Source organism: Ischnura elegans, chromosome 2, assembly GCF_921293095.1.
Source record: "Ischnura elegans chromosome 2, ioIscEleg1.1, whole genome shotgun sequence".
Classification (NCBI taxonomy): domain Eukaryota; kingdom Metazoa; phylum Arthropoda; class Insecta; order Odonata; family Coenagrionidae; genus Ischnura; species Ischnura elegans.
The window spans coordinates 58,360,444-58,383,976 of NC_060247.1; the positions used below are offsets into that span (position 1 = coordinate 58,360,444).

General features: G+C 38.9%; 1 protein-coding gene across 1 annotated transcript; it reads left to right on the top strand.

The window, feature by feature from the left end:
* The first annotated feature begins 21,057 nt into the window (after window positions 1-21,057).
* On the top strand, window positions 21,058-22,586 carry LOC124174241 (protein ANTAGONIST OF LIKE HETEROCHROMATIN PROTEIN 1-like). Its single transcript, XM_046553334.1, has 2 exons — window positions 21,058-21,353; window positions 21,462-22,586. The coding sequence occupies exons 1-2, from the start codon at window positions 21,306-21,308 to the stop codon at window positions 22,584-22,586; spliced, it is 1,173 nt and encodes a 390-aa protein (XP_046409290.1). The 5' UTR covers window positions 21,058-21,305.
* Window positions 22,587-23,533: the final 947 nt, after the last annotated feature.

The following is a 23,533-nucleotide window of genomic DNA, read 5'->3' on the forward strand; positions in this document are numbered from 1 at the left end:
AACGCACCGCGCGCAGCGATTCCTCGCTTACGCCGCGAAATACGAATATGCCAAGGTGGGTTCTGTAGCAATTATGGCCTCCACTCGGGAACCAATTTAATCGAGCGCTGCACTGGTTGCAAAGTTACATTTTTTTAAAGCACGTCTTGGAAGAGAGAAGAAATTATCAAGTTTAGCATCGACCACGGTGTCCTTAAGTCATTGATATCTTGTGATCGGTGCGGACACGAGTGCCACGTACATTTACAATACCTCCAATTTAGGTGCAATAGAAAAGTGTCCCTTTCCAAGAAGGCAGCAAAAAGTGCGCATTCAAACAATCTGCCCTTAAAGGCTCATTTTTTGAAAACGCGCATCTAACGCTGGATACGTATGTGAAATATCTTTCTGTTTTGCTCCACCTTAAACCACCACGACAAGAGTTTCTGCAGCGGGAATTGGGGATCATGTCGCATACTGTTGTAGACTGGTACTCATTCTGCAGAGAGGTTTTTATAAACCACTCTTTCAGGAACAGTACCAAATTAGGTGGACATAGCGTCGTTGTTGAAATAGATGAAGCCAAATTCGGAAAAAGAAAATAAAATCGTGGCCGCATAGTCGACGGACAGTGGGTTTTCGGTGGCATCGACCGTGACACTCGCCACTCCTTCTTGGTGCCAGTGGAAACCCGAGACACAGAAACACTACTACGCATCGTGAAGGAGTGGGTTCTGCCGGGCACAATAATTATAAGTGACTGCTGGAAGGCCTATGATTGCCTCTCCACTCAGGGATTCAATCACATTAAGGTAAACCACACCTATAGTTTTGTAGACCCAGAAACTGGTGCCCATACCAATACTATCGGAAGGCAGTGGCGTGAGGTAAAGAGTAAAATTCCAAGATTCGGTGTAAAGAAGTTACACTTCATTGGGTATCTGGTGGAGTACATGTTCAAAGTGAAGTATTCAGAGCCGCATGACCGCCTACACAATTTCTTTGTTGCGGCCGCAGAGTTATATCCTCCGAAACATTGAAAAAGGTCAGTGGGTAATAATTCCTCCTTAATTATTATATAAAATCCGCTTGAATGGTTTACGAAACTTGGCTAATTCACAGAGTATGATCGACGGACCATGGGGGTGGGTTGGGTAGCGCACGGCGGAAGCCGCGGCGAAGGCGAGGCTTCTTTCTTATTTATGTGTCGACTGACTCCGACAGACGGGTTTATGGTGGCATTAGCGAAATAATGCGGGCGGATCGAAATGTCAAGAATACATAAATGAGTCCGAAGTAAAGTGATTTATGTATAAAATACTTGACCTGACTCAACCCAAATCCACCTTGGCATATTCAAGTTTCGCGGTGTAAGCGAGGAATCGCTGCGCGCGGTGCGTTACCAGAAAATAGTTCCGGCTTGTAAAATATGTGATAGTGAGGTTGTTTTACATTCGATTTCAGAAATATTTGCATGAATATGTTTGGCATAATATTAAAAAACATTTTGGTTACCAAAATTATCACTTTTCAAAAAATTTTATTCCTCCGATTTTTTCGCTTTTTCGGTTATTTGCCGGCTTTTCCATCACAAAAAATTATCATTTTCGTAATCAGGACACTGTTATGAGTGTGTTAGACGAAAAAAATTGCAAAAAGACGCGTGCCCGGAAAGTACATAATTACCGACTTCGCTGTCACGGCACCGCCGCTGCTCCGCACCTGTGCTATTTGCGCGTTGCCTCCTCTGCTCCCCTCGGACTTCAGCGTCGGCGCCTCTCTGTCAGTCATCTCCATACTCATGGCTATCTTGACCGCCGTCTCGTAGCTTATATCGGCTTCCCCAAACAACCGCCTTTTCACAGCATCACTGCGCAATCCGCTCACTTACCGGTCTCGAAAATAATCTGACAAACTGTCCTTAAACTCGCAGTTCACCGAAAGTTATTTGAGTTGCACAATGTATTCAGCCACAGATTCGTATTTTCGCTGATTCGCTGATTTAAGCTAAATTTGTACCATTCCGAAATGAAAGGGCTTCGGGCTTAAATGTTTCTCCACTAAACTCAAGAGTTCTTCAAATGTCTTAGAAGCTGGCTTCCCCGGGGCACACAAATTCTTCAACAAAGTATAAGTCTTAAGTCCCATTACCGCAAGTAAGGTTGACACTTTCTTCTTCTTATTAATATCTTTTGCATCTTTAAAAATTTCTAACCTTTCAATGTAAGAACTCCAAGTTTCTTCACTGAGATCAAATGATCCCATGTTCCCGATTAAGCCCGCCATACTGATAACGCGATTTTAGCGTTTTTCAAACGCAAACTATTTTTTTCTCGTCGCCAATTGTGATGTCTCCACCTTACTACTATTTTTACTCGGATACTTTTCGAAGGAAAATAATTACAATCTCTAAAACCATCAACCATTCGCAAGCTTGTTTATTCAACAATCGGTTGGGCTCCAGGGTAATCTTTTAGAAATAAATTCCGTTTTACATAAACAGAAGTTAACATACAATATTAAATTGAATACATTACAGTTCCATGCGATTTCTATTGGCAGCTTTAAGGTATATTTGATTCATCAGTATATGTTGCAGCTATGATGTTCGTCCATTTTACCAACACGCCATATGGTGGCACTGCTTGGACATCGTAACGAGCACCATCTTTCTCGCTACAGTTTCAAGTTTGTTGCCTCTGTCTGTGTACTTGTTACCAGTAAACTTGCTGTAGTACAAATCTGCATAACGTTTTTTCCAGTTAGCTTTAGGATTTACCGCATAAGTGAACTGGCTATATGCCTTAGATGCTGGGATAGACATATTTCTGCCTTTGAACCAAGCATCCTCTGCGGGGTTGCCAAGAGCGGAGCCACTTGGTCTTAGGTCACGGTAACATTTTGCTCATAAAATTCCAACAGAACTGCATCCACACTTTGGAGTTTTCTCCGGGTGAGAGCTTCCACATTCGAAATCACCTCGAAAGGGTCTCTCAAGAGACTACTAAAGATATGGCAGTCCTGAGACGCAGAGGAATAGGACTGGGAAGTACAAAACGAAAGTATTTCACCCACTCTAATCCCCGAGTAAAACATAGATATTTCACTACCAGGGGCACCTGAAGTGTATAAAGGAGGTTAATGATGCGCCACTACTAAAAAGTTACACAACAATACGGCCACCTTCTAAACTCTGATCCCTCGATAACCGATCGCCGTAATTTTGAGATAAATCAATCTACAAATCCACGGAATACGGATGCTCAGAAGTCAGGGCCGAGGTGCGAAGGACCAAAGCCTGCACATGAACCACAGACTCCTTTTCCTCCCTTTTCCTCACCGAAATCACAAGGCCAGCATTTAAAACTTCTTCTCCCTCACGCATGGGCCTCACAAACCCTGAGGTTGCTTTCATTGGCGTCCACAACCGATAACATCTTCAACAAATTACAGTCTTCTCACGCTTTCCACGTTGAAACACATGCAGTAAACACGGCAAAGGATGGAGTGTGTCTGACAATGAGTTAGAGTGATTCCAGGCGCGGCCGCTAGGGGCGCTGCGGTAATCTTTGCATCGCTTATCATGCTCCTCAGTCGTTTCAAAGAATTCTGCAATAATCCATTTTTAGCTATCTCCGTTATTAAAATTGTTAACACAAAATATGGAAAGCGATGAAAAACAGATTTGCATATCTGTTTCAGGACGTAATGATTTGACGTTCTTTTTTCCACACTTTTCTCTTCTATTTTTAATTTCATTTTTAATATTTGTTTGCGCATTGTACCAAACAATGCCTGCTTTGTTCAGATGATAAAGTTTGATCAGAAGTAATATGCAATTGAAATACATGTTCGCGCACGATACAATCAATCCTCTAACCTTGATCTGGTGATATCTCACCACACTCGGTGTCCTGCATGTCCACCATCATCTCATTTATATCTGGAATAAGGAATTCCATTGAAAATTAAGGATTACAGTGACTGCTATCGTGTACTTCCAGCGGACGATATAGCTGATATGATTCCCGCAATTTTGTCCCGTAACCTTTCAATTTTGCGGCTTCTTTACTCTGCGTCTACGAAATTTTCATTGCCGCAGAAGGAATCGGTGACCATGAATGAAACTACCCTCCGAATATTCCCAAAATCAGCCTTTACGAAGTCAGAGTCAGCCATTACGTAATATGTGCTCCGTAAAATCTTTAAAAGTCATTTACATTTGTTTTTGACACAACCTGCTAGTTATAAACGCCGTTTCTACTTCTTATTGTCGCGGAGCCGATCTGCTTACTCCCGTTCTGATGTCACAACAATCACAAGACGTTCTTGTAGCGCGAAAAAAGTTTGTAATTTTCGACAACTTTAAAGCTCTTTAGCAAGAAGAATATCGAGAATTATTAATTTGAATGCGTTAATGAGTTTGACTTATCAATCAATGCATATTAAAAAATTAATATTTTAATTTTATGGGAACACTCCATTATTCAATAAATAAAATAAATTATATTGTAACAGCAATAATTTCTGTAATGATCCCAGGTTCACCCAATTGCGATTATTTTGTTATATTTGGGCAACACATTTAAATACTCCCCTGCCCAGGCGGGACTCGAAACCGTAACCATCGGTTTGGTAGGCTTAACCCCGCCGCCACCGTGGCCGGTAATTTTAATAATATAATATTAATTAAATAAGTATTTAATAATGTTACCAAGGTTAACTTCTTTCCCTACAAAAATACTGATTCAAGTGTTTGTTTTGCCTTTTTTTGGAATGTATAATTTAAAAAAAATACTTGATAATGTTGGGTTCAACTATTTAATTGATTTTTGCATTTTTTGCATTAGCAGAAAGAGAAGTGTGAAACGATAAAATAAATAAATTTGAAATTACCTACTTGAAGTACCTTGAAAAAAGGTTAAAATTAAAGTTAATAATGAAAGTAGAAATAAATAGCATGTATATCCATCATAAGGATCTACCCCGTCAGCATAATTGTCACCTTTGCATATTACTTCAACGTTTTTCACCAACATCTTGAGATATCAGGGGGTCTACTTGCTCTATAAATTGAAAACTTCTTAACTGTCTTATGTTATAACCTCCCTAAGAGGCGGTCATGACGCGGGCCATAATGAAGTTCGAGCACGTAACATCGCAAGCATAAGTAGTTAATAAAGGAATATACGACGAGTTCGGCGATATTTTAATAAAACATGAATATTGTGCATGAACACAAGCGTATTCAGCGGGCATAGGCTAGACGTATAGGCGGAAGATGATTTAATCTGGAAAGGAGGAGGACAAGGGATGCAAACAATCCGTTTGCTTAAGATGACAATATTTTTATCAAATATTTCCGGGCGTCGGAAGAAGTTGCAGCATACTTAAGTAACTCCTTATCTGACGCATCGAAAAATAAGAGAGTGGATTGACATAGCGTTACTTTACAGGAAAGGCGTTTAGAAATATTTTTTAAATTATAGCTCTTGAGAAGCGAACATTTTTTTTTTGCTTTTTGTGCTACAATTGCTTAGAATTTCTTACTTATTTGTTTCAATAAGCTGCAACTTGAAATGTCCGCATCGTAATTTTTAATATTTCATGGTTCTCGTCGCGTTACGGTTCTTGGCCGAAGTAGGAAACCAAAGAGGCTCAGGGCAGGATTTCTTTTTGGCTGTCAGTCAACCTTCTGTACGCCGATGTGTGGAGAACGTCACTAGGGCCATTTGTAACCGCCTATATAATGTTTGGGTGAAAATGCCGTTAAGTAATCAAGAGAAGAGCGATATTCAACTGAGGTTATAATTTTATTTAGGACCTACATTTAAGCCTTTGATAATTAAGTTGGTAAATGGATCTTAAGTTTCAATTTTTTTAGATTTCGTGCATTGGCTGGAATCCCTGGGGTTTTGGGGGCGATAGATTGCATCCATGTCGCAATAGTAACGCTATCAGAAGGAGAGGAAAGGAACCATCAGGGGTTTTTTATTCGTCGAATGTTCAGATGGTGAGAAATCATATTTTTATTAAAAAATCACAAGACGGCGTGAACTTGCATACCGACGATGCTTAGTCAGCCTAATAATTTGTCTTATGCCGCCACTTTTGATGAGCTATGTACGTCAGTACATGATTGTTATACGGTATTGAGCTACATATATGTTATTACACATAAGATATTTACTGAAGCAGTATTGGAATTTTCTTTTGATCTCATAAAATCCAGAACCTGCTTTTAGGTTTTTATATCATGATTTTTTTTAGTTTTAAGTCTTTCCTCTCTTACAAAAAGTCCGGCATTACACTTGGGAAAAAGTTGAGATTTAATAAGGGAAAGTTGATGAATTATGGCATTTTGTGTCCAGTATATGTGAGATTTTTTAAAACGAAAATCCTATACCTAATAAATTTATTTTTACATAGCAGATGGCTCAGACAATTTAATCTTATATATTCCTCCTCTTTTCTAACTCTTAATCTTACAGTTAGTCATAAAAATTTGACCATTTCTTCCTTTAAGATTTGTGATCACTGCAAGTAATGGATGTATGTGTTTATCCGGGAACGGGAACTGTGCGTGACCAATTCATTTGGCCTTGGTCTAGGGCAAGAACCCAGATCAGAAAAGCTGAGGCAAATCGGCATTAGCAGTTCTTCATTCTTGGTAATTTAATGGGAGAATAATAGCTTCTCCCGTATTCGTCCCAGAAATCGTGGTGTATCTACGGCTCCTTTTCCGTCTCTCCTATAAGTTCTTTGAGGAACGACATGAACGAGGCTCCTGCTCTGTGAATGAAGAGATAGTTTTATGGGTTATTTAACTTATTTCAAGTCACATGTGGCTGGATACTTGATAGGAAATTAAATACATAACAAACCTGCGTCACTTTTTTCCATAATGCACAAGTGATATATTTATCTGCATAGCAATATTTAAGACGTTTAATCCAGACCGAAATCCGAAGACGCCGCTGACGTCGCGTTCTCCGACAGAGCTGTGTCGATGGATTCCATTGGCTCCTCGCAATTTCCCAATGATACCAGAGCACGTTGCCATGAAAAGCAATTCGCAACGCGGCGCGTGACGTCACACTACGAACGCGATATGCGCAATGACGGTGGCTTACATGATCGCTTCACGTGCAGGAGCCATGTTAGAGGTAAAAAGTGTAGGGGCTGTGGTCATCAAATCCGGAATAATATTTTGCACCTCTGGATCAATTTCCGGGGATTTAGGTGGCCTGCGTCCGCCCGCTTTTATACGATTTTGCTATTCCTTGGTCAATGCACTTATCTTATTTTGTTTTATATTAAACCACCATTTTAACATAGCTAACGATCGCTGCAGCATAATAACCACTTTTTAATTAAAGCCTTAAAGGCCATTGAAACGAATGACTTTTTCTTGCACTGACATTTTTCTGGTGAAACCAATTCTCACATTGGTATCCATGCCGTAAAATTATAAAACTTACCAAACCTCCTTCGTTATGATACTCAACGTGTTGTACATCTGCGCGATTTGTCGACAAGTATCTTCTTTTTGACGAAGTGTTGCCCCATCTCCCTTTTTGTCTTCTATTTTTAAAAATATTGTCCTCTTTAACTCTAAAAACGTTTTCGCCTGGGCCATTTTTCTTTTTCATCTTTTCTCTTCTGCAATAACGGTAAACTTTTTTCCAGGGATGGCTAATGGAAACGAAAATGTTTCGTTTCGACCCGAAGGAAAACGAAAATACAAGGCCTAGCCTAAGTTTCGTTCCTGCACGAAATTAAAATTATCAAGGAATTTAGCTTCGACCCGGGACGAAATTCTACTCCTGGGAATGACACTAAATTAATCGCAACTCCGCTGCTCATAGTTATGTTTCGATCCCAACAGCTCAGTGGAAGGGAAAAGATGGAATAGTTTCGACCCACTACGTTTCACACATGTGTAGAGACGTTAAAACATTGAGCTTAAAAATCGAATGGCCAGTTTGCGTTCGCCGTTCTAATGTTAGTGGGAAAAATGTGAGTGCCCCATGCATCTAATGGCGGTATGCCGAACCTCTACGTCATGCAACCATACTTCGTACTCAGTGTGTGGGTCGATACTAAACCGTTCGAAGGTGAAGCACGTGGTCCCTCCGGTGCGAAACATTATTTATGTTTCGTCTCGTCCCAGAGTTTTAGTTTAGTTTCGACCCGAAGTAGTTTTGACTCCGATTTCGTTTCGTCCCTGAGTTTAGCTCCCCGGGTTTAAATCCATTTCGTTTCGATTCTACATTTCGCTCTCGGGAACGAAACTATTGAAGTTTTACTGGTTTTGGCTTTCGTTTAGTTTCTATTGCCATCCCTGCTTTTTTCTGGGGGTAGAATCTTGTAGACCCTCTATTTCTCTAAGACCGTGGGAGAAACACTATTCCCCCATCAAATTCGCTTCGCTTCGCCCGTCAGCGACGCGGGTTGGATTTTTGTAAACCCAATTAAATGGGCGGTAGGTTAGAGGCCGACTGGAGAATCCTCCATTGTAACATTAGTTCTCTTTATATCCAAATAGTACCGCCTCGTAATAGGCCACCTCTTAAAAAAATTGTTGCGTACTACAAGATATTTTACCCTTATTTGAATGGAGTCCGCATTGACGAAGTGCGTCGATTTTTGGTGTTGATACCAAAATTAATATTGAAAATGTAGACAACATCTATATTTGTGATATCTGATATTTAACCATCCGTCTCCTCGCGCTCAATACTTACGCGAAATCCACCTGGGTCTTTTTTGACCCCATGTCGTAAATTTAAAACAAATAGGTGTTTTCTCGGGATATTTTGAATTACTCACAAATAATTCATGATAAAGACATATTTTAGTTGTATATAATTTTTTATCAGGTAATATTCAAATTTTGATAATAATATTTATCGTAAAAGTCTACAAATTATTGGTTATCCAGAAAATCTCTCGTTTAATTTTTAGTCACAGTCTAAGATGTGAGAACAATATAAAATTAAGCATTCAAATATTTACTAATTTATCGTATAATCCTTCACATTTTCTGCAGGATATAATTATATTTTCATGGTTATTACAGACAAAGTCTCCGATTGTTTCGCACCTACGCTAAGGTTCACTTTCCAATCGAAATCTCTCGGACAAACAGAACAGCGCCCACGCTTTTTTATTACTTGGTGACTGAGCCCTTCTGTACTTCAGTGAAATAAAAGTCGAAATCCTGAAGAGTTAATTGCTTCCCTCATTACTAGTTTTCGACAATGCGGATTTTGCGATCGACTTCTTCTCTCCGGGTAATGTCACCGTCGGAATTTCTGCGCGATTTGATCGTAGTGTATCTGCAAGCGTTAATTTATTTTTTAGGAGTTCTTGACCCAGTTCATAGCTTTTGAAGGAATTATCCGTAGTTACTGAGCAGTGTTGCAGAATGACCTAGCTGTCGACGCACCCGAACACTCAGTTCTACTACTGCTACTTCACTGTCAACAGCTGCCCATTATTTTATCCCATATTTCCCGGCTTTGATGGAATTTACAGTTTGAATCTACTTCTACCTCGAAATAAGCACAAATGCTAGTCTACTGCAATGTTTGAGGATGATTTGTACGATGTAATACAGGCCTCTGTAAACATTTCAAACACAGTTCTTATTGCCTCCGCTTCATTTTTCTATATCTCTTGCCTGGCAGCACGAGTCTCCTTATCATCAAATCGGAGACATGTAAAGATAACTTGAAAACGGTGACGAGACATTGTAGCTCTAAACATTGGTAAGCCATAGTCTGTAGACCAAAACTCAGGTAGCGGCTTTCCCTACCCTTTCTGAACACCAGACATAATCAGAAGACCGCGGAATGAATTTAGTTGTATGATATCCAGATCCACCCATTTATATAGCTGAAAGTAGCATATTTATATATTTTAGTAATATTTTGGATATCACGTGAAAATACCGGTGAAATATAATTGTAAAATATCAATCAAAGCGAAAATGAGAATAATACTTACTTTCAAGGTGTGCGATTTTTCATTCGTGGGTGTACAGATGTGTCGCAGGAAGTCCGTTGCGATGAGTGTCTTGAAGCAGTCGGCCTTTGAAGCCAACTCGTTCTGCACGTGCATTAGAATTCCAGTCGATTCTCTCAACAAGTTGTCTTGCGGGCATTTCCGAGCGATAGGTGGAACTTTACTGAATTTCAAATTTCCTTTCTTCCTAGTGTAACGTCCCTCATCTTCAATGTCCTCGAACTCTGAAAAATTTTCTTCTTCCACTATCAAGTCTGTGACACCCTCTTCTATTTCTATTCGATCGTCTCTAACACTTCTCAATTCACCTCTCTCTACTAGTGTATGGTATGTCTTCGTCAATTTCCGCAAAAATTTCATTTAGTACCTGATATGCTCTATATCCTCTGCTCAGCCGATGAACTCCACATCGACTTCAACTTTTTGATTGTACAATTTTTTACTCGCCCTACAAAAATACTTGCGACGTGTACTCAGCACCTACAGAGCTGAATATTGAATAATGCATGCCCTTTCTTGGCATTGAGTTGTGCGATAGACAGCTGTGGCTAGTTTGAAAATGAAGAGGAAGGGGGAATCCTGCGACAAAGTAAAAGTTGATGTATCATGAGAGTAAATAGACCCAAGAAAGTTTCACTGGGGGAGTAACCACAAAGTAAGCAAATGGTTTGTTGTGTTTTCTTTGCATCTCCCAACTCCAACTTTACTCACTACCTCCCCAATTAGTTATCTCAGGCGAGGAAAATTGTCCTTCAGTGTTTTTCTTTTCCTTCTCTCGATGAACCCGCTGGTCACACTCATAGGTCAACGTTGCTCTAAGAGGCCATGCAGTGCCTTCGACATAACAGTCACATGCGGTTGTTATTGAATGAGTGATAATGAAAAGTCTCTGATATTGAATGGTATGAGGATAATGCATTTACATGATACCCTCCGAGATAACTCAGGCTGGCGGTGGCTATTTTCACTTAACCCTTTAACAGCTGAGTTTTTTTTCGGAGTTTTATTTTGTTTTTCCGTTAAAAACTGCTTAATCACTGCACTAGCATTCAGATTAACACTTAGTTTTAAAATTCTGATGTTTCGTTCTTGCTTGAGGGGGTGTGCGCATATGGGCACGCTAGCTGTTCTGGCCACCGGTCTGCATTCTGCAGAAAAATCGCTCGTACCATCATAATTCTCATTTTTATTGCGTACGTATTACGCTATATATTTTTGCATTTACATATAAAACTTATTTTATTTGGCAATTTGAAGTAATTTCAAATCACATTACTTTATTTTTTCGGTAAAAAAATTTTTTTAGCCGCCCAAAGATTTTAACAGTATAAAAATCAGTTTTTAAAAGAGTTATTGAATAAAAACACCTGTTATCAATGGATTTATTAACAAAATTAGTCCTATATTGCTGGTAGAGTACTTGAATAGTATAAATTGGGTTTTCAATAGCCGAGTATGGTAGTCAGGATTTTATTGGAGACAAAGACCCACGTCGCACTTAGCACATTTTGAGCGCGCGCGGGAAGAATATTATTCATAAGAACATCGGCGTCTATCAAACGGGACAAATTTGTTATCACTGCCATCATACCTTATGAAATCAGACTTTCTATGATTGGTTGCACTTGATAGGGAATGTTAAACACGGCCAACAGGTCTGGGAAAGGTACATCTTCGTTACAAAAACACTTGTGCAATCTCTCGCCTAAAGGCTTACTGCAGAACCAGAATTTTCCATACAGATCCAGGCATTTACAATGGCAGCATCAAGGAGATAGCTTCATGTGGACCATCACCATTTTTTTCCTCTGATAACATTCCTGTACCTGTTGATATTTTGATCCGTGAGATCAGTTCCGCCCATCTATATATTGTAGCTAGAGAACACTGCTGGCTGCGTAACTTGTACCATTTTTGAAGTAGCACTTGGGAATCTCGTGACCTTTGTGAGTGGGTGTACACTTTGGCAAGATGACTTGACAGTCACCACCGAATAGTCATTCTATCTAACAACAATATTCCCTTTTTTCTCCCGTGCGAAAGCATGGGAGCAGCGGGACTGCTTAGCTAGCTGTTTTTTCGATCAATAGGATACCTTTGCGTAGTCGTTTTCTCAGAACTGTTCCAGTACCCTCATATCCTTGAGATTTTAACTGACTTATAAGAGTGAAGCTAGTTAAAAAATTGTCATAATAAATGAAAAACGTAAGATTTATTGCTTGCTCTAGTAAATTGTCCAACTCGATAAGCAAATAGGAAGAGCATTTATCTACGAATTTATGGTAAGTAGTTATTTTTTTCTTCGACACTCAGTCCCTGCTATATGCTGGAATCCACCAAGTAATCTTGAGGAGTATTCAAGTACCATACTTTAAAGCCGAAACTTATAGGTGCACCCCGAATGAACTTTTTGCAGCCATGATTGCCAAAATATTTTATCATGGATTCATTGTATTTTAGCTCGGGGGTTCGAACATAGTTTTCTGAACAAACGTGCTTTATCATATTTATGAATGGCTTAAGTGTGCACATTTTGCCGCTGTTATCTTAGTGATTATTATCTGCACAGTGCAGTGCCTCATTATATTTTGCAACCTTGCGAATGGTATTATACACCAGAGTGTTTCGGACGTCATCGCCACTCTCCCAAAAATACTCTTCCTGCAGACAGCAAATACCACTCATTGTCAGAATAGAGCAGAGAAAAATAAATTTCTTCCGTCATGAACATTTCGGAAACCTCAACAAGGGATTTACCGGGAAATGCGGCGAAATTCATTTCGAGGAATATAATCTTAGCGGATGATAAGTCATCTCGTGCCTATGCGTATGTCTTGGTCATTTTTATGTTTCCTCCATCCTGTTCGTGACAAAACTGATATAGATTGTAATGGTTGCTTGTAAACTTTCGCCTTGATTGTATCCATGCGACTAACAACCAGGAATTGGGCTTAGTTGGAAAATTTGGCCACCTTCAATGTGGTCGATTTGATCAAGGTTCAATCTACTTTTTATTGTTTCAAAGTTTTATACGCGGTGCAAAGCGCTTCATAATGAGCTTCATCATTGTATTTATCAAACATCCTTTCCCCTTCCACCATGCCCTTGATTGTTGGGTATGTATTGTAACCCCACCGTGCGGGGCACATTCGGGGAAGGGGAATTGGAGGGCAAAAGGGGAGGGCAGAGGTGTAGCGAGGATATTCCGTGCACCTGGGGCGAGGGAATGGGATTTTGGGAAAGGGCAGGAGAGGGAAATTTAGGGGTGATGAGACCTGAGACTGTAGCGTTCGGATAAAGAAAGCCGTTCGATTGCGTAGTTCGCTCAACATAAATTTAATGAGTTTAAATATGATCATTTACAAATACAAGCAAATCAATAACAAGAGGAACAATGAACTTCTTCTCCTTGAATTCAATGAAATACAACGCATAATTCACTATGCTGCACAACAGAAAAATTTCAGTCCTTAACCTAAACCCCAAAAAAAATCACGCTACACGTTTCCACATTCATAAACCATACAAAAACCACAAGAAAAGGGGACAAATAAAAAAAAACAAAAAAACGGGGGGAATGGAAATATGAAACAACGAAATAGATATTGCACTGAAGTTCACACTGTAATAGGGGGAAGTACTGTCATCTTCTCGACTGGTGCGGGGGGAACTTTATAAACGCTTTTAATAAATTCTCTTCTTGACTTGGTGAAGTGGGAATTTTCTTCTGTTTCTTGAGGGGGGGGGGATTGGGATTTCGTGGCTTTTTCTCTTACAGTTTGTTGAATTTTCGGGGCTCTCGATCTGCTGATCGTGGCGATTCCGTTCCGCGGCGTAGGCTGCTCTGCGTCCTCTCCGGCAGGTTCACGAGTGGGAGATGGCCTCTATGCGACAGTTGGGAGATCCTTTCATCGGCACCACGAGTCTACCGTACAACTCCTACTCGCCTTAGGCACCCTCTCTCTCGGGATCTCTCCACTAACTTTGTCTTCTCTGACTCCCCACACTCCGCCTACTCTTAGGAGCGTTTTTTTTTACCTGGAACCGCCAAAAAAAATAGCTGGCCTTTTCCTCCGGTGCACCAGGTTATATAGCCACTGAGGGGAGGGAACACCAGGGAGGAGGGGTCAGGGGAAAAAAAAGATGATGCACTTGGGGCTGGACGGTCACTTCACCAAGGACACGGGGGGGGGGGTGAAACCACGTTCTTCTTCGTCTTAAGCGTTCGATTTGCACACTTTGGGAGGGGAAGGGGAGAGCATTACCAATCATTGTGGGGAGGAAAATAGGGAAACATCAAATGGGGACTCAATGATTCATAACACACACTCAAAAACCCTCTTACACTCACTCACACAATCATACGAACACATATCTAAAGAAAAAAAACGGCCTTCCTTTACCTCGCACTCCCGTCTCATGCGTCACTATGTAAGCCGGCAAAAGGCACCGGTTACAGTATACCGGTGGTAGAAAATAACCCTATCAATCTTCATACTAGATAGTTTAGCAAAGTTAAACGCAAGCACAATGAATAAAAGTGTTGAATAGTATAAAGTGTATTTTTTGTACTAAATATTATTGGAAATATTACAAAAAATACAGAAAAAATATTGAAGTCGTTAAAATCGGATGACATAAGAAAATAATGAAAGGTTGACAAAAACTTAGCGTTTTATATCGAAATTATTTGATAACAGCCCCAATAACAACGGTTGTAGTGAAGGACGCCAGCCAAAAAAGACACCCCCGGCTACCGGCTAGCGTGCCCATATGGGATCACCCAAAAATAAATTCAAATTCCTTGTCTCATACGAAAGATATCAAAATGCTGGTAAAAGAAACCGAAGTTGACAACATTCATTATAAGGATAAGAATAAATTGTTGGCCGAGAATCAAAAATAAAAAGGAAAAAAATCGCATTTACTGAAGACATTTCGCCATTTTTCCTCTTTTGCCACCTCGAACCGAGTGAGTAAGAATACCTATCATGTCACAGTCAAATGCTGGTGTAAATTCTGGCCATAAGCACACGAACCGAATAAAGTGATACATTGTAATAATTTTTGGCGAAGATAGAATGCTCTATAATGTTTGCGTCGGAATTTATACGCAATTCCAAAACTCATTGCAAATGTGCCCATATGGGCACGCTAGCCGTTCATGGTTTAATGTTCACTGAGCCCAAACTACAATATCTGTGCAAAATTTAGCTCTATTAGGAGGAAAAGATATTGGTTTCTACGAACACTGATGCAGAGAAGACGGATACCAGCTATCCAACTTATGGAAAGTAGTGCATGTTGGGTAAAAATACTCACCCTCTGCCAAAACTCAAGAGGTGGTTAGGAGGTTATCTCGTAGATTTAGATTTAGATCAGAGTGCTCTAACAAAATCCGAGAAAAACGGAAAACACTAGGAATGACTGACCAATGAGATTAGCCGAACCTTGAACGAATGTTATAAAAGACTGTGTCTATCTCCTCTCTGCACTTCAGTGAACTGAAGAACCTACCTGCAATACCGGCGAAACTGTTGTATACGAAGAAAGACGCGTGGTGTATACCCCGGAAACTTTGCACCTAAATCGTCATCCCACCATGAAAGCCTACACGAGGATTACCTTGCTACACCTTATATAAATTATGTTTACTTAGATATACGCTTCAAAATTTAATGCCTACACAGTCTGCGCATGAGGTAAATATGACGACACTCAGGAAAAATAATCCCATCCATGAAAAGCTGGAAATGTAATATCTAAATGGTATGAATGTGAAAAGAAAACACGCGGGAAGGCATATCTGTAACATGGCAAGATTCTTTCGATTAAATCAAAACTTTAAAGCGTTTTATCAACCTTGGAGCCAAAAAAGACCCCAGGTGAAGTGGGAGAGTTAAAGTGGTTGTCAATCTATCTTTCCATATTCTAAACTCTGTCTCGTGGACAAAAATGAGATAATCAGTGCTCCAAGCCTGGATTATTCTAATGCCATGACTCACTGAGGAGGCGTCCATTAATTTACGTGAGATGGTTTTGGCGATTTTGAACCCCCTCCAAATTAATGGGATATCGTGAGATTAGGCTCGACCCCCTTCCTCTAATCTCACGTGAGATTGTTGAAAATGCGAATTTTCAGTGTAAATTCGTTAGTCTATGCTTCATTGCGTTGGATTAATCACAAACAACTTTTTAAAATCATTTTTATTTAACATTAGTTAAGATCAGAATTAATATAATATATAATTAATATAATAATAGCATTATTTACTAAGATCGTAGTATAGAATCACGTTTTACTCTGTTTCTTGCAGAAAAAAATTATATGATACTTGCCGTGACCTATCCCCGCATGTGAGATTAGGTGAGAATCGGCTTGAACCTCTCCTCCTCCAAAATACCTCAAGTAATCAATGGGTGCCCCTTTTAAGGCTTGGATGGTAAGAGTTAGATAGACATTTCCATCGCTAAACATTAACCTATTATTTAACTGTAAATATCACTGTAAATCAGTGTAAATACTTTCATCTATGCTTTGTTGCGTTGACTGTAAACTAGGGTGTTCCTTTTTTTTTTTTTTTTTTTAGAGTTATCGCCTTTCTTTTGGGATGCCCCCCAATTTTGTTGCATTTGGTGAGAAAATAAATCATAATATTATTTTTGCTATCGGCAAATAAATAAAAATAAATAAAGCATTCAAGGTTTTTTGACGAAGTTTAAAGTTAATCTGAAGAATTTTTATGCTTTTACGATGAGTGAGAATGATCAACAAATATTGAGAGTATGCAACCGGCGTGTCACCAAAATTGTCTGACTGGGGTGGCGCGCGCTCACTCTCGGTGCGATATCTCGGTAGCCTAAGGGCAGAAATGAAAGAAATTTAAGGTGATACTCTGCAAATGTCTAAAGAGTCGTTGTAGAAGTCAAAAAAAGCGATAGAATAATCCGAGACTGACATCATCTTCAGTTAAGTGCGAAAAACACCCAGAAATACCAAAATTTCAAAACTTTAAGCGCGATGCGGTATTTTCCCGATATCCGATTGCAAAACAATTTCATGAATTATTTTCTCACCAAATAGAACAAAACTAGGGGGCGTCCCAAAATAAATTCGAGAACTTTAAAAATAAGGACCACCCTACTGTACAGACACGCGTTGATGACATACTTACGAAGCTTTATCACAATAGAATGTCAATTGAACAGTCGCCACAATGTAGCACAGTAGCTCTTCAATTGTTTTGACAATTGAAGAGCTACTGTGCTACATTGTGGCGTTTCCATAAGCGATAAATATTATTGCACGTATAGAATTTAATCTTATTTTAATAGAGAAACACGTTTTGCTCAATTAAACCCAGTTTTCTCACAATTTTACCACGTTTCTTGCATGATACCTGCCAGGATACCCCTCTCCCCCACGTGAAATTAGGTGTGGATTAGCTTGACCACCTCCTTCTCTAACCGCCTCGCGTAATTAATGGATGTCTCCTAATTTTTTTTTCAATGGAGGGATGCACTTTGAGGAAGGAAGTTTGAGGAGTTCTAGCGTCTAAATGAAGCATTAAAGTTCAATGCAACAAAAATCATGCGAGTCGATTGGGCGCTTGAATTCATCAAGCGGGTAATTAGGGGGGTGGGAACATAGTTGTGTCACATGTTTCCGAGTCATGTGCCCATAAGTGGTTCAAAAAGCGAAAGAAACACCCCAAATATCGTTTAAATGAGTGAAATATGCGGGCAATACGCTCATTCACTGTCAACAATACTTAAGACCTTCTTGGTAACCACGGTGATCAATGCTTCGGGAAACCGTTTTGATATGAATGATTTACGCAATGTAGAAAAATATATAGTGTACGATAGATGAACTTATGAAATGTAACAGATTTTTCTTATTTTAGCCCTTACCCTAGGATTGTATCACCTCCATTTTTTATTTTTAACTTTTGAATACAGCAGACTTGATGAAATTAAATACATCATTATTAGAAAATAAACGAACAGAGACTAATGAAATGATTATCCGAATAAATATGTCTCGAATGATGAAGTAATGTTCGGATTTCTCTGACGATGTATGTCTCTCAATGCTGTCATTTTTTTATATGTAAGGAAGGTTTGTAACAACAAAACGCATTGATAACAATAAATATATTAATACGGTTATGAAACTTGAATTGGAGAAAGAACCGAAGAATGTTCAACTGTCCCCGTTGATATTATATTCGGTAAGTAATAGCAGTTCGATATATTTTACAAAAACGTAGATTCGATATGTGTCGAATGGGAGCTTAGAACGCAAATATATTTCATAAGTGCAGCATGAACAATGCTATAATAAACATATTCATATTATTTCATCGGTTTAACATCAGTAGATAGACAGATACGAAAATTTGCATATTTGCTACCATTATCATATCGAATTATCAAGTATACTGACAGGTGAAATTAAAATTTCGCATTCCTCTTGATTTATCTTCCCGTTTGGTCATTTACCCTATATTTCATGGTCAAATACGCCCGCAGATGTAAAATCCTGCATGTTATATCAATTCGATATATTTTAAGAAAACGCTGAATCGATATATATCTAATGAGACACTACATGCAAAACATATTTCCATTGGGCTTCGTGAAGACTACCAGGATTTACACATTCACCAAATTTCATTTGTCCAAAGGATATACGAATCAAGCTATGCCAATTTGCGTATTTTCTATAATAATCGATTCCATCATTCGATTATACTGCATCTGTAATGTAAAATTCGCAATGCTTTTCATTTTAATTCCGGTCTATGGCCATTTACCATATAATTCCTTGTCAACTTTGCCCATTGATGTAAATTCCGATGTGTTATAACAATTCCATATATTTTAAGAAAAATCAGATTCGATATATATCGAATGAGAGACTACATACAAAAAATGTTCCCATTGGGCATTGTCAGGAATACCATTGTGTACCCATTCACCAAATGTCATTGGTCCAACGTATATACTATTCAAGTTATGCCAATTTGCATATTTGCTACAATAATCGATTCGATATTTCAATTAAACTGCCATCTGCACTGTAAAATCCGCAATGCTGTATATTATAATTCAAGTTAATAGTCATCTACTCTATAATTCCTGGTCAACAATGCCTGTGGATGTAAAATCCTAAATTTTAAGGCAAATCGATATAATTTGGAAAATAAATATTCGATATATATCGCATGTGAGACCATATACAAAACATATTTCTATTTGGCATTGTGGGAAATATCATGATGTACCCATTATCAAAATTTCTTTGGTCCAACATATATAGCAATCAAGTTATGCCAATTTGCGTATTTGCTATAATTATCGTATCGATCTTTCGATTATACTGACATCTGTACTTTAAAATTAGCAATGCTATTGGTTTTACTTCCGGTCTGCGGGTATTTTCTATATGATTCCTGGTCAACTATGTCCTTAGATGTAAAATCCTAAATGTTATAGCAATTCGATGTCTTTTAAGAATAAGTAGATTCGATATATATCGAACGTGAGACTACATAAAAAAGATATTTCCATTGGGCATTGTGAGGAATACCAGGATTTACCCATACACTAAATTTCATTGATCCAACGGTAAACCTATTGAAGTTATGCCAATTTACGTATTTGCTATAATAATCGAATCGATTTTTCGATTATACTGACATCTGTACTGTAAAATCCGCAATGCTATTGGTTTAATTTTCAGTCTATGGGCATCTACTATATAATACCTTGTCAACTATGCCCTTGGATGTAAAATCCTACATGTTATAGCAATTCGATATATTTGAATAAAAAGTTGATTTGATATATATCGAATTTGAGACTACGTACAAAACAAATTTTCATTGGGCATTGTCAGGAATACCAATATGTACCCATTCACCAAATTTCATTGGTCCAACGGATATACTATTCTAGTTATACCAATTTGTGTATATGCTAGAATAATCGAATCGATTTTTCGATCATACTTACATCTGTACTGTAAAATCTGCAATGCTATTAGCTTAAATTCCAGTCTTAGGGTATCTACTATTTAATCCCTAGTCAACTATGTCCTTGGATGTAAAATCCTACATGTTATAGCAATTCGATATATTTTAAGAAAAAGTTGATTCGATATATATCGAATGTGAGACTACGTACAAAACAAATTTTCATTGGGCATTGTGAGGAATACCAATATGTACCCATTCACCAAATTTCATTGATCCAACGGTAAACCTATTGAAGTTATGCCAATTTACGTATTTGCTATAATAATCGAATCGATTTTTCGATTATACTGAAATCTGTACTGTAAAATCCGCAATTCTATTGGTTTAATTTTCAGTCTATGGGCATCTTCTATATAATACCTTGTCAACTATGCCCTTGGATTTAAAATCCTATATGTTATAGCAGTTCGATATATTTGAAGAAAAAGCATATTCGATATATATCGCACGTTAGACTACATACAAAACATATTTCTGTTGTGCATCGTGAGGAATACCAAAATGTGCACCTTCGCCAAATTAGATTGGTCCAACTGGTATACTTATCAATATATGCCAATTTGCGTATTTGCTATATAAATCGAATCGAACTTTCGACTATACTGCCATCTGTGTTGTAAAATCTGCAATGATATTGGTTGTATTTCCAGTCTATGGTTATCTTCTATATAATTCCTGGTCAACTATGTCCTCGGATGTTAAATCCTACATGTTATAGCAATTCGATATATTTTAAGAAAATAGATTCGATGTATATCGAAAGTGAGACGGTATACAAAACGTATTACCATTGAGCATTGTGAGGAATACCAAGATGTACCCGTTCACCAAGTTTCGTAGGTCCAACGTAAACGCTAATCAAGTTATGCCAATTTGCGTATTTGCTATACTAATGGAATCGTACTTTAGACTATGCTGACATCTGTACTGTAAAATCCGCAATCCTATTGATATCCCTTCCATTCTATGGTCACTCCGTTATCCCTGCCTTCTCTACTATTGCCTTGTCTAGACTACACACTTAACTTAAGTGACTTCACTTAAGTCCAATCTTAAGTGTGGTACGGTAGCTACACTTGCTCTTTAAGTCGACTTCAGCGCCGTCAATTGTCTACATCGGGAAACAGATATGTTGACAGATGAAGATCTAGGAAGAAGAGCAAGAGTGATTCTGTGGGTTCTGTGATTTAGATTTTGAAAGTTGAAAGAAAGACCGATTTCAGTCCCTCTGCAAAAACTATTTGGCGAGAGGTGATGGAACAAGACGAATTTAGAGCTGCCATGTCTTTGTTGCTGGAAATGGTGAGCATTTGGTGTAGCATACTGTATACAATTCATCTTCCCAGTCTCTCATTCAGATTTATCGAAGATGGTAATGTTTCGCTCATTTGCGTTGGACATAACTTTCAGATCACCGACTTAAGGCGGAGGAATCATGCGAGGGGAAGGAGCATTTCGCGGCACCTTAAGAGAATCCGGGAACGTCGTGAACAGCGGGCCCTGGAAACAGAAATGCTTCTTGGTAGGCTACAGCAGGTACGCCTGCTCATTCAGCGGTTCTTCCGTGAAGGTGTCCGCAGAAGACTATGGGCCCAACCTGAGCTGTTACGGAATGACCCTTTCGAGTCTCAGTGGGAGTTGAATGTCCCGCATTATTCAGAGGAACGCTTCGTGAAGAAGTTTAGGATGAGCCGGCAGACATTCGGTGCTCTGGTTGATTTGGTTCGGCCTCATATAAGAAAAGAGGACACGAAGTTGCGAATGAGCATTCCTGTAGAGAAGAGAGTGGCCGTAGCCCTCTATGCTCTTAAGAGTAATTGTGATTTTTGGACTATAGCAGATTGGTTTAGAATCGGTAAAAGTACTGTGCCCTACATTTTGTATGAATTCTGCAATGTGGTAAATTCTGTGCTCTTACCTATGTATGTCAAGTTCCCCAACACTCCGAGGGAGAAGGAGCTATTGGCGAACGAATTTTACAGTCGTTGGCAATTCCCCAACTGCTTCGGTTCCCTTGATGGGACTCATATCCCCATCATTGAACCGTCCTTGAACGCGATGGTCTATTTTAACTATAAACAGTATCATTCGGTCGTAGTGTTGGCGCTCGTGGATGCCTCGTACAAATTCACTTATGTTAATGTGGGGAAGCCAGGGAGAGTTAATGACGCCGCTATTTTCAATAGCTCGCAGCTGAAAACGGAGTTGCGTGGTGCGGGCGATTATTTAATCGTGGCCGATGGTGCTTTCCCTCTCATGGCAAACTTGATGAAGCCGTACCTGATTACTAACGGAATGCCCTTGCTCCATGGGAATTATAACAGAAGGCTAAGCAGAGCGAGGGTGGTTGTGGAGGATGCTTTCGGACGATTGAAAGGGAGGTGGAGGATATTAATGAAAAGAGCAGACATGGACTTGGAAAATGTTAAACTTATCATTTCAACTTGCATAGTGTTGCACAATATGTGTGAGTGTGCTCGGGAGCCATACTTTGACTCCTGGCAGGACATTGTCAATAATTTCCATGTACAGTAGGGTGGGCCGAAAAAAGGTTTTTTTTCCTGATCAAATTTGCCCTATGCGGGAAAGTTGCGAAATGATATAAGGATCTCGCACACAAAATTTTTTTCAAATCGGATAATATTAACCACTGCCGCCCGAGCTCTAAAGTTTAAAATTTTGCGAAAAATCAGGCTGATTTCATAATCAAACGGCTAAGAAGACGAATTTTATGAAAATATGGGATAATGGATAATATAAAAGAGTGGATTCATGTTTATAGTTTATGAAAATGAAATTTGATGTTTTTTTGACAACATCTATGGTTAAAAAAATGTCTATTAATTAACAACAAAATTATAGTATAGACCACCCGCACAACACAACTCATTTTTGCCTACATTTCTAAAACTCCATTTTGGGGGCTAAATTGTAGGTAAAATAATATTTATTTCGATTGAATTTCATTTCTTATCAAATAAGTCATCATTTGGCAGTAAATAATCCCACAAAAAGTAATAATAAAGTAAATTATTTGAAATTAACATCAATCATAATGACGAATAACGTACCTGTGGAGCTATTTTCAACAAGAAATTCAGCCAAGGCTTAGAAAAAACAGAACCTGAACACCAATCATTTCACTAAGTAGCTCTCTGCTAGTTTCGTAAAGAAACTACCCAGAACTCACCACGAGGAAGAGGCTACCATCGAGTTCCACCGGTGTCCCCCAACCAACCTTCCAAAGGATTACGGGAGGATTGACGCAATGGTTAGAATAGAGGGAAATCGTACCAGGTGAGGAGTGAAGTGTGTGATATTTGCCCACTTATGAAGAGATGATGAAAATGTTTTTGTACTCTCGGCACATTGAAGAAGAAAGTTAAAATACCATTATTTCTCTGTCGGGAATCGCGGAGACAGTGGCTTATGCCATTGAAGGCATTTGGCATAGATCCTCTATCCTAGTTGTTGGATATAGG

Excerpts from the sequence above, each read along its gene's own strand:
- LOC124174241 (XM_046553334.1), top strand. The coding sequence starts at position 21,306 with ATGGAACAAGACGAATTTAGAGCTGCCATGTCTTTGTTGCTGGAAATG. Across the intron at positions 21,354-21,461 it reads TGTCTTTGTTGCTGGAAATG|ATCACCGACTTAAGGCGGAG; the intron begins GTGAGCATTTGG and ends CATAACTTTCAG.